Raw genomic sequence first — 16,154 nt, forward strand, 5'->3', positions numbered from 1 at the left:
CTGTATGACTTTTTAGCATACTTTGAAAGCATGAAAGTCTCACATGGTTAGGTTTACTCGATAGTTATTTTATTGGATATTAGACTATACTCTTAGAGCTTTACATATATTTAGAATATTTATAATTTCATAAAACAAATGTCATTCAAATTAGACATTTATTCCTATCCCGATACCAAAATTGAAGGGTAAGACCATATCTAGTCTTACCCCTTAAATTTGGTATGACTTTGTGGTCTACTTGAGTGCCTTGTAAGTCTCAAATGGTTAAGTTTTTTTGAAAATTATTTATTAGATATTAAACTGCACCATAAGATTTTACAAATATGTAAAATAAGCCTAGTTGGGTAAAGTAAATGTGGTTAAAGTTAAACCTTAATATAGTTATTTTGATACTAAAGTTAAAGGTTAAGACCTTAATTCTTTTAATTTTGGTAATTTTTGGCATACTTTAGGACATGTAAGTTTCAAATGATAAATGATACTCGTAAGTTTTATCGGAAGTTCTTTAGGTATTAAACTTTAACTCAGACTTTTCGATTATTCCGATACCAAAGTACATCTATTTGACTTCAGTTATAATTTTGGTTATGACTATCAATTTAGGGGGCTTTACTGCATTTTGGCTTTGACTCGTCTTTTCTGATTTATTTCCAGTTGTTTGATATGTCTGAATCACCTGATACGATTTGACTTTTCTTGCCAAACAAAATGTGGTAGTATGTTTGCTGACCCACTCATCTGTAAATTTGCATTGCAACTTGCTGGTCTAAACCGTTATGTGCTTATACCATTCGTTTACAGTCCTAGGGACGGACGGGCCGAAGACTGGCGAAGGACGGAGGCAGCACAGCGGTGTGCTCCATCTTTGGTTGGGAGATGGGGGCGCTGTGTAAGGTCTAAATAGGTAATAAGTAAAACATTCTCGAATTTCAGAGCCAACTAAAGATAACTCAATTTTCACTTAGAAGTTTGCGCGAGGAAGCAGTCAGTTTGATTGCTGTAAGCACTTATCTCTGCCGTCTTCCCTTTAAAATATTCTAGTATCATTTCAATTATACTTGACACAGCAATGTCGTCTTACATAGTTATATTCTTTTAATCTTTTTTTAATTTAATGTAGGCTATAATGTAGTTAAGATTATTAAATTTGGTTGCCACAAGACTTGGACTAATCATTCAGCTATGCAACAAGTTGAACCTTTTGAACTTTAACTGTATAAATAGTTCTCTTCCATCAGTGGCCAAAGAGGATTGTCGGCATGGGCCAAACCATGGCAGTCTGTACACGTGAACATTTTACATGTACACAAGGATTCTGAATACGGTGCAAATTCAAAGGGCAGAAAACAAAATGACAATTACACCTTAATTTACCATCTTATTGTTTTTTGAACAGCAGTGTCATTCTTCTTTGTCGTCGTCATCATCATCATCTGGTAGTCCTGTGTCATCTCCAATACCTTCAAGCAAAACATCAACATCTTCTCCCAACTCCACTAATCTTGCGGTCAATTTATCCACTTTGCTCTGTTCTTGACCAAGACATACAAGCAAATCATTGAGTTCGCCTTCACTCTCTTTCTGTGCCTCCTCCCGTGCTGCTGCTTTTATTTTCTCAATATCTAGGCTTGGAATAGCTTCTCCGCTCTTCAATGCTCTCACTTCCATTTCTAAATGATAATTTGCCTGTTCCAGGCTATTGTACGCATCTGAGAGGCTCTTCAGATCAGTTTCCATTTTTTCCGACACGTTTTTGTAAGATAACGCCTCACTTTGAATATTCATGTTCTCCGTTTTGAGCATCTCCAACTGTCGGGCAGCTTCTTGAAGATCTCTACTCAGTTTCTGTATTTGGACCCTATCTGTGCCACTATTTGGTCTAGGTTCGCTACGGGTTGAACCACCTCCACCAATACTAGCTAGGTCCTCGGCTAATATAGCATTTCTGTTAAGAAGGTCCTGTAAAAAAAAGGATACCCGTAATAAAAATTAGACCAATTTCAATATCTTATATGCGGGTTATCCCAAACAAGAAGCAACACATATCTATGCAATTTACCTGAATCTCAGAGCATTGCTTCTCCATAAATGATCTAAGTCGCTTGATATAATCCCCATCTCTTTCATCCTTTCTCTGCTCCAATTCTGCTGGCACCACCGACACATTGCTCTTTTGATGGCTATATATTCTTACTATGCTATCTCTAATACCAACTTCCAAATTTTTAATAAAACTGACAAACTGAGGATCGAACATTGAAGCAAGCATTGGATGGTCATCATTCTCGTTGAAAGTTGACTCTTTTTCATCAATATCTTCCATTTCTGCCATACTATTAGCATTTGATCTGGTCAATGGTTTACGTGATTGAGCTTGAGTTGCCTTTTCAGATGAAAATAGAAAGCTTTTTTGCATCTCATCAAGCTTCAAAAAGTAAGATGTAAGCCCGATTTTTTGACTTATGGCATCGACTATTGCAAATGCATCTTTACCAGACTCACTGCTTTTATTATAAATGACACATTCCCCAAGAAGAACAGCTGCTAAACCCCGTGCACAGACTGTTGACTCGCCATTTGATACCAGCTCAATTAGATATGTTAAGTGAGGATGTGAATCCAAGAAAGACTGCACTGCAGGCGGGCAATCACAAAGCCACGTGACAAGAAGTTTCAAGATTATTGGTTGGAAATAAGAATTTCTTGGAGTAGTTGATTTTCCGTCTTTCCGCTTCTTGGAAGTTGCAAGAGCCAAGTACTTTACCATACGGTGCAACAGCGGTTCCTGGGATCCTAATGAAGGCATTGACGATTCGAGTTTAATCTGTAAGACCTGCATAGAAGTGGGGAATTAATGCACTATACAAAATCTCAGGTGTTGCATATCTAAAGCATGAGATTGCATACCTTTTCCTTGCATTGAATATTATCTTTCATTACATGAGAAAGAACGCTAGCAGCTCTGCAACTAGTCTGAATAACACAAATTATATGATACTTGTGCATATGAAATAACAATGTAAGAACTATGATTCCTAATCATGTCAATGATAGGTCTTTAAAGGGGAAGCCAAACTGCCATATGAATTTGCAGAGGTGGCAAAATGGGCAGTCATGGGAATAGGGAAACTGGACAAAAACACCATTTATTTTGTATGGGTAGTAACAAGTCTGGTTAACTCGAAGCAAACTTTTGGCAAAACTTTTGGAAGTTCTTACATAAGTGTGGTCATCTACAATACCAAAATTTATATTATTTCGATAGTAATCTTGATATCTTGGGGTAAACCCCTGGTTAATTAGTCTCTCAGAATTCAGAAAAATGCCTGGAATAGTCTTCACGAAAAATTGAATGGATTTTCTCAGACTCGTCATCTGCTGAAATCATCAGCGAGAAGCAATCTTAAAATTTGATACCATGATCAGGTTTTATGCATTTATAAAACATTTTGAGCGAATCTGACATGTTTGGTGCATTTGAACAAGTATACATGCTAGATAACTTGCATCACCCCATAAAAACTGCTCTTTAGAGTTGGAAAACACTTCACACTGGTTAAAAAAAAAACTGCTAGAAATTTAGAGTATACAAGCTTTAATTACCTCAAGATCACCATCAAGTTCACTCGTGACAAGCCCATGCAATAGCATGCTGCCAAATAAAGAAGTCTAATAAGATTGAATGTGTATAAGATAGATATACATACATACATATATAAATGAGAAAAGTAGACCATTGTGTTGTAAAACACTTAAATAATGATAATTAGTTATACACTATGTTAGTTTTATGGACTTTTAATGCATCAAAATGTAGTTTTTAAGTGTTCTCACCGTGTTCTTATTTTAAGGTTGTTCTTATTTGATTGTCCCCTATATATATATATGTATATATATATATATATGTATATATATATATATAGAGAGAGAGAGGTATGTATTATGCCAATCTGGAAGAAGATATCTCAAAGCTTGCAAGACAGATATACCTTCCAAATGACATATTCACGTCTTCCTCAAATCGAGCATTGGTCATTGACATAGGCTGAGGGATTAGAGTTGATGCCAACATCTTCTGATTATCGCTGTTTTGCTGATGAAGCAAAATTTATTGATGTAGCATTGAATTCAAAAAGTAATGAAAAACTTCCTAAGAAAATTTATAGAAGCAAACCTCACAAAAGCTCTTGAAAACATAGTCAGCTGCAATAAATTCTTGCATGCTTGAAGTCCGTAAGATGATTCGCAGGATTGAATTCAGAGCTGGCTCAATCTCTGGTTCATCACCAAGAGATTTACTGGCAAGGGCATCAAGATTCTGACGATGTCCAGAAATGAGATCACCTATGCATTGAAACGCCTGATCATGTTATATAGGTAATACATGTTAGAACTATTATGCGTTTCTTACCCACCACCAACTTTATAGAAAAAATGTGGGAACTCTTAAGTTAATCTTTTAACTGTACATTTTGCAATCCAAATCACAGAAGTTATCTTACCGCACAACGTACAGAAACAGGGGCCCATTGACTTTCAACACCTAGCATTAGTAGATGGTCCAATATATTTCCCTATAAAGTAAAAAAGGAAGAAAAGATGGTTAATCAGTGATGAGGCATAAGGTTTAATGATGCAGCTAAAAGACACAGGCAAAGTTCTGAAAAAAACCTGGACAAGAACTGTTTTGTTTGTTAATCTATTACTGTTACTTGCAGGATCAGTCTCCGAACCTCCATTCAGCAGCAAACTAATTGTTTCCAAGACACTCAGTAGATTGATCGTCTACAAAAATCAATTTGATAAGATACTAAGAAAGCAACTAAGAAGCCTTAAAATAGTAAGCTAAATAAACTGATAAGCAGTTGAAGTGACCTTTTGCTGAGTGAAGCTGTATGTGGTTCCTCGGAGCTTCAAAATTGATATCAATGAGTCGAACCCTATAGTCTCCCTCAGCAGCACCTACACAACATCTATAAAGTGGTAAAAAAAAAAAAACATAAAGAACGCAGAGCCTTGCTGTCTCAAAAGGTGTTACCAGTAAGTATCATAGCAATAATCCAAATGAATTTCAACCTCAATAAGTGCAACCAACATGATAAAGGCCAAATGGCTAATTAAGGTCTACTTAAATTAGAACAACTATGGGTATCTAAAGCCAACACCCATAAGCTCCAATAATAGCTACCCATCTTACAAGCAAGCGACCAAGCCACTGATCAACGCCTAACCTGAGGGTACAACATCTTTCCACAAGTAAGCACCCGAAAAGGAGAAGCTCAAACCTGATTAGATGGAACGCTGCGGACGAGATTATTTAACAATTCAAGACAGTCCTGTGAGGTAACAGATATCAAAATAGATTTAGACCTTTATAATGACACTTTTACCGAGAACAAAAAAACTAGAATATGGAAATCACCTGCACAACAACACCACCTTCTGAACCCCCTTCCTCTTTTATGATACTAAAGATCTTCTCAAAAGCACCCTCAAAGACCAATATTTTTTGTATTTCCTAGTGAAGTAATCAATCAAATTAGGAAGGAAATGGATACAGCTTAAATTATTACTGGATAAAAGGTTGACAGCTAATAACAGAAAGATTACCTCCGCTTCACGAGTCAAGTAGGTGAGAAGTAACAATGCCTCATTCCGAATGACCTACAAGGCAATCAACATTGTATCTAAGGAAAAAAGAAACATTTCACATCAAATAGATTTGAAACTATTGATGCGTATACCAATTCATACCTCCCGGTCCATAAGCATATCCATAAGCCGGGTTGTACCTTGATGGATGGTAAGAATGGCTTCCTGTAACCTGAAGATGACCTCAGTATATCCTTCGAACCAATCACTAGTCTCTAAATATAATATATGTGTGTGTGTGTGTGTATATATATATATATGTATGTAACAATGGAACCAGAAGTAAGTGGCTAAAGACACGTACCTAATGGGAGAATTTGTTAAAAGGGCAGTCAGAAGTTGAAGTGTATAATATCTTATATAGAAGTCATCCTCTCCCTGTCAAGATACTTGGTTAATAGTTGCAGAAACATAGAGAATCCTGTTGCAGAATTCATTGTCTGAGGTATATAAGATCGAAATATAAAAGCCTTACCAGCAGGCTCAAAAGAAGTTCAATGCTTTTCCCTTCACTTGATAAGAGATCTGCATTCATCAGGGCTGGCTGAACAGCATTGGCAGGCAGTTTTGCATGAGAAATTGGTGTTAAGGCACTCACAAGAGTCTCTAGTGCCCCTCGAACCTTTAACAATCCAAACATATACAGAATTATTAGTTGAAAGTGGTTATACCATATATAAGAAACAAACAAAATATATCAGTAGCTATTGGTACTGTCAGGGTAAGATGAAGTCATGCACGAAAATAACCACCCACATGCACTATTGACTGGTCATTCATAGTCCCTTTTCTATCGTTTCACCGAGAATCAGTAAACCCGTAATACGTGTTACCAGTGTATCCATCTGCTTTGGTAGAATGTGAGCATGATGGGCGGTCAGTATTGGGCGAGGGGGTTTGACACATGGTTTCTTAGACAGTCTAATTACTTGCAGTGTCAACTATGTTATCGATTAATTATTGCATGCATATATTTTAGAAGGAAATAACATATCTAAGAAGCGTAATGTAAAGAATTGGCTGTCCAGCTAACTAACTAGAGTCTAAAATGCTTAAAATTATTCTGAACTCCAGTTAAAGAACAGGGTAAAACATACAATATTCTTTCAAGTGTAGCATAAAACCAAGATAACTACCAAAAAAACAAAAGCTGTTAGCAGAAGCTTACAAACCATTTCAACATCCTCACGTTCCCTTAAGACACCCAACAGCACAGGAAAACCTACAATAGACAAGAACACATCGAGTTATAGAAAATTTAAGCAAGACATGCCATCTTCAGAATGCACCAGATTTTGAAAATGCAATATGCACTCACCCATTTCTCCAAAAGCCAGTTGAGCAGCATGACTTTCTGCTACAACAGATTGAAGCTCCACCATAGCATTTCTTCTATCATCGACCAGTTTACCATTATATATACGATCAAGCAATCGTTGAACATAACTACAATCGACATTATATAAACTAGTAAATTACATTAGCCATAATGTAAGAAAAATAGATATACCCCAATGCATAACTACGTCAAAAAGCAAATCTCTCAATGAACTTAAACTAACTACACGAAAGAAAGAAAGAAAGAATAAATATAAGCTGACAAACCTATCTTCATTTGAAGTTGAATCCTCGTTTCCAAAAACAAGTCCAACAACTCCCTGTACAATAAGTCCAAGCACATTAACAAACACGAACACGAGCAATGCGGTTTCATACGCTAGAAAAAATCGATAATTACCTTCAAATCCATCTTTTTCATTATAACTGTAGCAGCTCAGAAATTGATCAAATTACAAAAAAAGAAAACCAACTTAAGAATCTGTCAAAACCCGTTAAAGGGAAACAGTAAAGCAATCAAATTCGTGAATAAAGATAGAATCTTGAAATTAACTGCAGATCAATCAATTAATTAGTTTTTTATATGCAATGCGTTATAATTATCATCGAGATATAAATAAAACAAATTGATATGATTTTTTAATAAAGATCGATTAACGAATCAATAAGTAGAAACGAAAAAAGAAAGGAAAAGAATGAATTTTTAAAAGAAAATGCACCTGTGTTTGTATGGAAGAGTTTGATAATTGATGAGATCGTGAAGAAAGGTTGGGTTCGAACACATTAATCAAATCATGTTGTTTTCTTCGATCCACGACCCGGGCCAATCTTCACACGTGCGCAGCCAATATATATATATATACATAGGTTTTAGATAAAATAAAACAAGTATTAAAGTAAAATAAATAAAACAATATGTTTCTTTTCATTGAAAATCATCGTGCATCATTAAAATCATTATATATCATTTGTTTCGTGAATCTTCGTGCATCAATTTAACCATGATCCAAGGGTCAAGATCTTGTCTTATTTGTTTTACATTAATACTTGTTTTACAATACCCAACCCCTATATATATATATTTTTTGGATAATTATCTTGCAATAAAAAACGAATATAAAATTGTGTTCATTGTATATAATAATCTTTAAATTATATCTATTGTATGAAAAAAAAGGTATCCGACCAACAAAATTTAACAAGTCGCAGTTATATATGGTTGTCACGTATGCCCTTTTACATACAATATACATAATTTAAAGATTATTACATATAATGCACACAATTTTAGTTATTTCACACTATAAACATTCGTCCAAAATTTGTTACATTCCAAGATACTAATCCCAATTTTTTATGTACCCATAGCCCATATACTTATTAAACTTATCGATTAATCATAACTTTAACTTTAACTTTTATTAAATTAATTTTTGCTTTTGCTTTTTTTTAAACGACTGGTGGAAAGATCGTTTCATCGAGCTAAGCAGTGACATCCAAATGGACAGTATGCTCAGAGTTTGAGACGCCTTACACCGCTGGTACCCCCAACGGGAGCCCATTTTATTTGTGGTTTTTTCTAAATGTTCAAGATGGTGTGGGTGATAGGTCATCGAATGTGATACCCAAATGCCTTAGTCGTACGGGCTCTATCCTCGGATTTAAAAATTCATCGAAACTATATCGAATGACATCCCTAATGAAAGAGAGTGAAATTTTAAGAACACCTATATAACTTTTATAATTTATCGATGTACGATTTTGAGATAAAAAATTTTGAATGAATCATAGGAATAAAATGATTTATGATGTAGAGAGATAAAAATGAGTGGTTTAGATTTGAGGAGAGAGATGAAAATGAAAATTGAAAGTTGTGGGACATTGATGTATGGTACATCATGCATTATCATATGTACATTATTGAAAATGAAAGTTGAAATCTTATTTTCTTTATAATATAGTATAGATTTCAGATTTGTACCTTTTTGTATTCGATAAACAATTTATACATTTTGATATATAACTTCAATCAAGAAAAATAACTAATAATGGAAAAGTTATGTGGTAACCAAGGGTGGGCATAATAATCTTACAATTTCTATAAAACTTTGCATTTCTAGTACTATTATTAAGAATTTATTCAGTTTTAAGGTAATTGACAACCTTAGACGGGGTGTGATTGAATTTTATATATTAGTTTTACATTTATTAGTATCATGAAAACTGTTCGGCGACCCAAAGTAAGAATCTCGGTTCCGTCACTGATAGTTAATATGTCAATTAACACACAAAATACATTTGATGACTTTAAGGTATCCAAATTATTTGTGGTTTTTTCTAAATGTTCAATAGGATTGATTAAATTTATATGCATTGGAAAATTGTCCATAACATTACTAAGTCAATATCATAAAAGTGATAATAGAGCAGCTTCATTTATGCTACAACTTGTGTAAACCCTAAACGTCATTAATCAAATTATTTTGTTCAATGATTTCGCCAATGAACTTAAATTTTCACCTTTTAACAGTTTACAAAGCAAACTATAACAGAAAGAGCTATCTTTGCGGATGAATTATATTCGAAATGATGTATAATTGTTAAAATCATTTTAAAATAAAAAAATGATTTTCAAATGATTGACTTTCTACAAAACATAAAAGAAAATAACATATTTCCTCATTATATCTTCAAAATATAATAGAGAATAAACCGAAGAAACTTGGTCGGCATATAGTGATCTATTGGATTGCATTTATGATATATAATTTTATTTTTTATATTGTAAGAGTGCAAACAAAATAATAAAATATGAATTAATCAAACTATAACATCTTGCTTATACATTTTTAAATTGATAAATTATATTGTAAGAGTGCAAACAAAATAATAAAAGATGAACTAATCAAACTATAATATCAAACTAATCAAGCAAGATGTTATAGTTTGATTATAAGCAAGATGTTATAAAAGATATTTTATTATAAAAGATATTTTATGATGTATATTTTATATTTTATGTATGTATGGTCATTTCTAGATTGAGATATCTCCAAAGCTAATGGGAATGAGACTGCTCATGACGACGCACGCCTTAATTGTCAGGGATTGGCCGAGTACACTACCACTCTCAAGCGGCTTGGCTTTGATGCGGTTCATACAAGGCGCTTGGTTGTTGTTTGACCAACACACACTAACTAATTGATTTTCTAGTAAACATATTTTTCCATGACTTCAACATAAATCATTGAAGTTGTCTCATCCATGACAACTCCACTCCCATTATATGTTCTAGGCTACTTATAGTAAATGTCACATGGCATCACTACATGCGAAGAGTCATAACAAAGACTATACCAATTCTTTTAGAGTAATTTTTATCTTTAATTAACGGCCAATCCTTTTAATTAGCTAGTCTAAGTATCCAAACATTTTTTCATTTTTTTTCTTTTGAAAATTAAGTATGCAAACATTTATTCTCGAAAAAGTGATAGTACATAAACCCCGCCAATGATTGAAAGAAACTAGGGGGGCGGGGAATCTAGCTACTAGCTAGATTTCTAAAAAGATGAATTGAAGCTGACAAGCTGTATATTCTTGCGCAGTAGTGAATCAAATGGAAAATTTTCCAATAACTTTTTAACTGCAAATGCAAGTAAGATAAAGCAAAAAGAAATGACAACAAATTAATATCCTTTCTAGCAGCTATATATACAATATATTCAAATTAACATTCAAGTACGAAAAATTGATACAGTAACTATCCTAAATCCCGGCCAATAATCAAGTATACCAATAATATTCACCAATTATATATATAGACCCCATGTTTGTGGTTTATCTATTTATAAATTGAATATAAACAAAATATGTATATAATAATAATAGGTAGGTTTAGGTAGGTAGGTTGATTCGATCGTAGCTAATTAACTAACCAGCCAAATCATGAAGTAATTGTGCCCCCATCAAATTCCTATAAGGCAAATAATTATGTCCTTGATCACTCTGCTCCAAAAGAGACGAATATTGAACCGCATCATTTTGGCAATCATCATCCATAATAATATGGTCCCTGGAGGCGGGGTAATAAAGTGACACCCCATCACCACCACCGGTGCCGGCAGCTGCGTGTTGTTGTAATCCTAAGGTCAATGAAACCGCCCCTCCGCTACTACTACCAGTACCAATCAAGTTGTGATGATTGTATGATGAGAAATCCAGCTCATCTACTACTGCTCCAAATAATGGCTGCTGCTCATGATCAAGGCTTTTTGTACTAGTAGTAGTATGGACGTTGTGGTGGTGATTGATGATTATGGACGAAAGGCAATCAGAATCTCTACGGCCGATCATCTGGAGTTGATCAAGGGTCGGTTTTTGCTCCATTGTTTGTGGGACCGGCGTAGTGTTTTCATGATGATGGGGACCTGCTGCTGCTTCGATATAATTATTGGTGGTAGTATTGTTGTTTTGATGGTCTTTAGTTTCTTCCACATACATTTCCTCCACCATGGGCTTCCATAGCCTTACCCGCGCATTGATGAACCAGTTTGATACCTACACATACACGCTAGCTCCATTATGTATGTATAAATTAAAAATGCATGGTTAAGTTAATTACAAAGCATTCATTTATTCATGACGACGCACAATTAAGTTTCATTCATATATACTCCAAAACTACAACAACTGTCGGTAATGGACCATGTGACCCTTTCTTCTTTTTTTTTCTTAATTAATTAATTAGATATACAATGCCTTTTCTTAAATTCTAGCTACTGAAAATGTGTGAATTAAATGATCGTACGTACGTAACAAAACAAAAGAAGAGACGGAACGTATGTGGTACGTACTTGGCTTCTTGAGAGACCAGTTTGCCGGGCTAGAATATGTTTATCCACATCACTAGGGTACCTGCAGGGAATAATTTAATTCAATCGCGTAAATGATGTATATAACTATGACTAAATATATGTATGTTACACGTACTAAATTTAACATGACGGTGAAACTTCATATGTATATGTTTTGTATATAATATCGAGAAATTTTTAAATTTAATAAAAATGGAAAGTAGAAATAAAGTTTTAAATTGTGGATGACACTAAAGAGAGGGCACATTTATATGGTCCCAACGGAAAAAGATGATCGATATAGCTAGCTAGCTAGGAATCAAATCCAGAAGAAAACATAACAGGAAGGCCCCAACAGATAAAAAAAAATATATATATATATATATATAAATAAATTTTTGATGGGATAATATATGACAAAAATACTGAGTTTTAGGAATCAATATGGGGATGGATGAAAACTAATGATTGATCAACATAGATTGCAAAGTGCAAATATTGATCAAACTTTTTCTTTTTATACCAAAAGAAATATACACTTAAATAATTTGTAACCAACATATCCAATTCTTGTGTGCAGGCCGGCCTTTTGTATAATAAAATGGAAGGATCGATATAAAGAATATACAATTGAGAGCTAGACATATGGCAGGCTTACGGGTGGAGAAAATGCTCAAAGAGCCAAGCGCGAAGAACAGACACAGACCGCTCAGGCAACCCACGTTGAGGCCGCCAAGGGTGGTTATCCATCATTGTCATTTGTTGTAACGCTCTTTGTTGCCTTAGAGTTTGATCAAGAAGCCTTAACCGAGGAGTCTCCCCTTTGGTGGCACCAGGGGAAGAAAGGTCTTTTTCTCCCATGGCCTTCTTGGTTTCCTTGATCTGGCCTACAATCCCGTCTCTCAAACACCTAAAATGTCTTGACATTGCCTTTGAGGCCAAGGTTGAGTAAACCGTTGCTGCACCATCACCGGCCACTGCTTCAAATGATGAAACCACTGCCTTCATTTGATGACGGTAATTGTGGTATTTCCTATCCACCTATGTATTTCCATCAGTCCAGACAATTTTTAAAAAAATAAATGCATCAGATTATGTTAATTTCTCTGATGTTTTTCATTTAATCACATGCACAAATCTATAGTAAAAACAAACATTCAACAAGAAAAGAGGTTTTTGCTACAATTAAATGAAGCAAACAAATTTGTCATCATGTGGGCATTAATGGAATAACTCATGGTCACTTAATTAGTTGAAAATCAATTAAAGATAAGGAACCTTCAACTTAATTTTATTAAACAAAAAAAATCATTTATCAATTTATTTAGTTATAGAAAAAATAAAATCAAACTAAATAGTAATTGTATGTATTCATGAAGATTAATTATAATATTATATATTTATTTTGTGAAATAAAAACAAATTATACCCAAAAATGTAAGAAATAATTTATACCTCTTCTAGCAGTTGAAGGAGCTTTGATTTTCTTTTTTGCAACTCCAAGAATTCAAGAGTATTTAAAGGTTTATTTTCTGAAGAAGTAGCATTAATATTGTTATCATGATCTTGCCATTGATTGTTTCTTTGAGCCTTTGCAGCCTTTGTGGTTGAATGATCATTATTTTGGTTTGTACCGAGATTGCAGAATTCATTGAGGATATCTTGGGCAGGTACCAAGTATCTTGAGCTTCTTATACCGTAGTAGTGTACACTTTGATGTTGAAGCACTTGAGTACCACTGCTATTGGTATTCATATTCATAATATTATTATTTGTAGATTTTGTATATAACTCATCATGATGATGTTCTTCAGGCATATTCATGGGCTTGCCAAAATACCCTTGATGATCTTGTGGTACTGATGAAGGTCTAACAAGCTCAAAAGGTTGAATTCCAATAGTTGATGGATTGGTTGAAGAGAGGGAAAGAGAAAGACCTTGACTTGGTCTTTCATTTGGTTCACATGGGATTAAAACACATCTTTGGAGAGATGATTGATGATCATCAAACTGAGAGAAATCTCCGGTGCCGGCGATAGTCATGATGGGCTTATTGGAAGCTGGTGATGAGGGTTTCCAAAAGACTTCTGATGAGTTGTTGTGACTCACTGAGTTGTTTTGCTCAAAGTTGAAGAACTGATCATTAGGGTTAATTGTTGTTGATAAGTTAGCATGATGAAAAGAATCAAACCCTGTGGCTGTTCCCACCATCATATTATTTCCTTTTATGGTCTTCTCTTCTTGATCAACCATTTTAGCTCACCATATGTTTTCTTTCCGTTCCCTTTTATCGTTTCAATTCATCATATCGCTATAATATACAAGAAACGATGAACAGATAAGGTTTTCCTGTTCAGATTATCTTTTTATATATGTATAATAAAATCTTTATGATTCCTTCTTGTGGAACCATAAAATTAAGAGCATGAGATAGATGAGAGTGGACTAGCTAGTGAATTGCGGATCGGTGGTGGTGGTGGTTGTGGTAGAGGGTACGTGGTGGTGGGGGTGTTTGTTGATGTATGTATGTATGGAGAGTGGCGCCCCCTTTATGTATTTATGCAATTTTGGTGGTTAGAAAAGCAAAAACATGTGAAAGGAGAGTGATGCGCAATGAAACCTCAAAACCTAGGAAAAAGGTAACCTCAAAGAGATTATATGTTTTGATGATGATGAGATATCTCTCTCTGAAATAGTGGTAGAGGAAAAGGTCATTTCTTGTTGTTATTGTTGTATGTATATGGAGGGCTTGCAATGATTTTCATTCAAGTATCTTAACTATTTTACACATATATGCATTTATCATATCATATACACACACGCACACTTTTATACTACGTACTTTCTAAACGCATCAAATTAAAAGCGTAGTCCGTAAAAATTTTCATGAAAAAGCTAGTTATCATCCTCTCAATAATTTCAATAACCCCTATATCATGTTCCATAACAAATGATTAAAGTAATCACACCCTACATGTCTAGAAATTAACACTACAATGCATGATAGTCAATTTTGCATCAACATAACAAAAGTTATTTTGTTAGTGTTACTCATGGATTATTTTGAACTTGTATTCGGCCTTTGATAAAAATTTAGGCCCTTGTTAAATACTGCCAATATATATAGTTTTCCGATTTTCACGTAGTTAGCATGTAAATGAATCTCATTTAAAAGTATTTTTTTAACGTTGGTGCCACGGGGCCGGCTAACCGTTATATCCATACGGGCAGGCAGTCACTAGCGACCGATCCACGAAGTCATGGACCACAGAGGAGGGAAAACTCACCAATTTAACCGCTACAGATCGAAGGCACGACGCTAAATTAAAAGTAAAACCTCGCTTGCTCAGACTCAAACCCTGATCTCCTATGATCCAAAATATAACTAACATGTAAAATAGCACTAACTAATAATTAGACACATTAGATTCACATAATCCGGATTTTCTTTTATCTAAATTTCAAAGACATAAATGTTAAGCATTAAGTCAAACTATGCACAATGAATTTTTTGTTTTTTACTACAACATAACAAAAAAACCTCCCCCACCTTCTTTTAGATTATTCATTTCATTAAATAATCACATCTTATTAAGATGTTTGCTATTTATTTAAAATAAATGAGTCAATTATTGACGTTAAAAATGATAAAAGAAAGGAATATTTTATCTCTACTCTCTTATAAAGCAAAATCCATCTTCTCCTTATTAAATAATTCTGTCTTTAAAATGTCAAAATTTCCCTCGACATCTTTTATTATCTTCTTCTAATTAACAGGGATGGCAACGGGTACCATGTGTCGATGTCACCACATCACTATCATTGTCATCGTCGCCGCCGCATTGTGTGGGTACCATGCTTGTTTAAGTTAATGTCTAACGCTAAGCAGAACAATAAAACTTATTCTTAAATGAACATTTTAATATAAATTTATGTTAATCAATTAAGTTAATGACTTATTGATAAGGTATTTAATTTTGAGATGATTTAGTTAGGTTCGAGTCGTACTATCTATATATGCAAAGATGGATAATTATGAGTATTTTTGTATGTTATTATAGTAAAATTGTTGAGCATCATGCCTTAATGTTTGAACTTATAGAAAATATATATAAGTTACATAAACTTTATGAGTCTATTTTTTTAGATCAAATCTCAGTTGAGGAGTGTGAGAAAAGATGGATGATATTACATGCGGGTTTTACCAGCTATCACCAATTCAAGTGAATAATGTTAAGATGGATGAATTATCATTGTTTTCAAAAGAGAAAACTGTTCAGAGTTTTGCTATTTGTGGTCTCTTATATT

At 34.1% G+C, this 16,154-nt stretch overlaps 2 protein-coding genes and 1 long non-coding RNA gene across 4 annotated transcripts; 1 reads left to right on the forward strand and 2 right to left on the reverse strand.

Moving 5' to 3' along the window:
* Window positions 1-1,195: 1,195 nt before the first annotated feature.
* LOC122611094 (golgin candidate 6-like) lies at window positions 1,196-7,736 on the reverse strand. 2 transcript variants are annotated; one of them, XM_043784058.1, is made up of 20 exons: window positions 7,713-7,736; window positions 7,394-7,419; window positions 7,261-7,313; window positions 6,974-7,101; window positions 6,828-6,877; window positions 6,131-6,277; window positions 5,960-6,033; window positions 5,758-5,827; window positions 5,614-5,667; window positions 5,426-5,521; window positions 5,289-5,339; window positions 4,879-4,965; window positions 4,675-4,788; window positions 4,506-4,577; window positions 4,178-4,363; window positions 3,993-4,096; window positions 3,607-3,655; window positions 2,911-2,976; window positions 2,063-2,836; window positions 1,196-1,962 (listed from the first exon to the last, which is right to left on the reverse strand). In XM_043784058.1, the coding sequence occupies exons 2-20, from the start codon at window positions 7,412-7,414 to the stop codon at window positions 1,405-1,407; spliced, it is 2,754 nt and encodes a 917-aa protein (XP_043639993.1). In that variant the 5' UTR covers window positions 7,415-7,419; window positions 7,713-7,736; the 3' UTR covers window positions 1,196-1,404. The 2 variants fall into 2 exon arrangements, with proteins under 2 accessions (XP_043639993.1, XP_043639994.1); XM_043784059.1 differs by lacking the exons at window positions 7,261-7,313; window positions 7,394-7,419; window positions 7,713-7,736 and having other exon boundaries at window positions 6,824-6,877; window positions 6,974-7,020.
* Window positions 7,737-10,669: 2,933 nt separating this feature from the next.
* Window positions 10,670-14,099, reverse strand: LOC122611136 (homeobox protein BEL1 homolog). Its single transcript, XM_043784111.1, has 4 exons — window positions 13,302-14,099; window positions 12,505-12,887; window positions 11,847-11,907; window positions 10,670-11,550 (listed from the first exon to the last, which is right to left on the reverse strand). The coding sequence occupies exons 1-4, from the start codon at window positions 14,097-14,099 to the stop codon at window positions 10,924-10,926; spliced, it is 1,869 nt and encodes a 622-aa protein (XP_043640046.1). The 3' UTR covers window positions 10,670-10,923.
* On the forward strand, window positions 12,247-14,095 carry LOC122611138. Its single transcript, XR_006325478.1, has 3 exons — window positions 12,247-12,335; window positions 12,427-13,516; window positions 13,661-14,095. It is a non-coding gene; the product is annotated as an uncharacterized LOC122611138 (long non-coding RNA).
* Window positions 14,100-16,154: the final 2,055 nt, after the last annotated feature.

This window comes from Erigeron canadensis, chromosome 8 (assembly GCF_010389155.1).
Source record: "Erigeron canadensis isolate Cc75 chromosome 8, C_canadensis_v1, whole genome shotgun sequence".
NCBI classification, from domain to species: Eukaryota; Viridiplantae; Streptophyta; class Magnoliopsida; order Asterales; family Asteraceae; genus Erigeron; species Erigeron canadensis.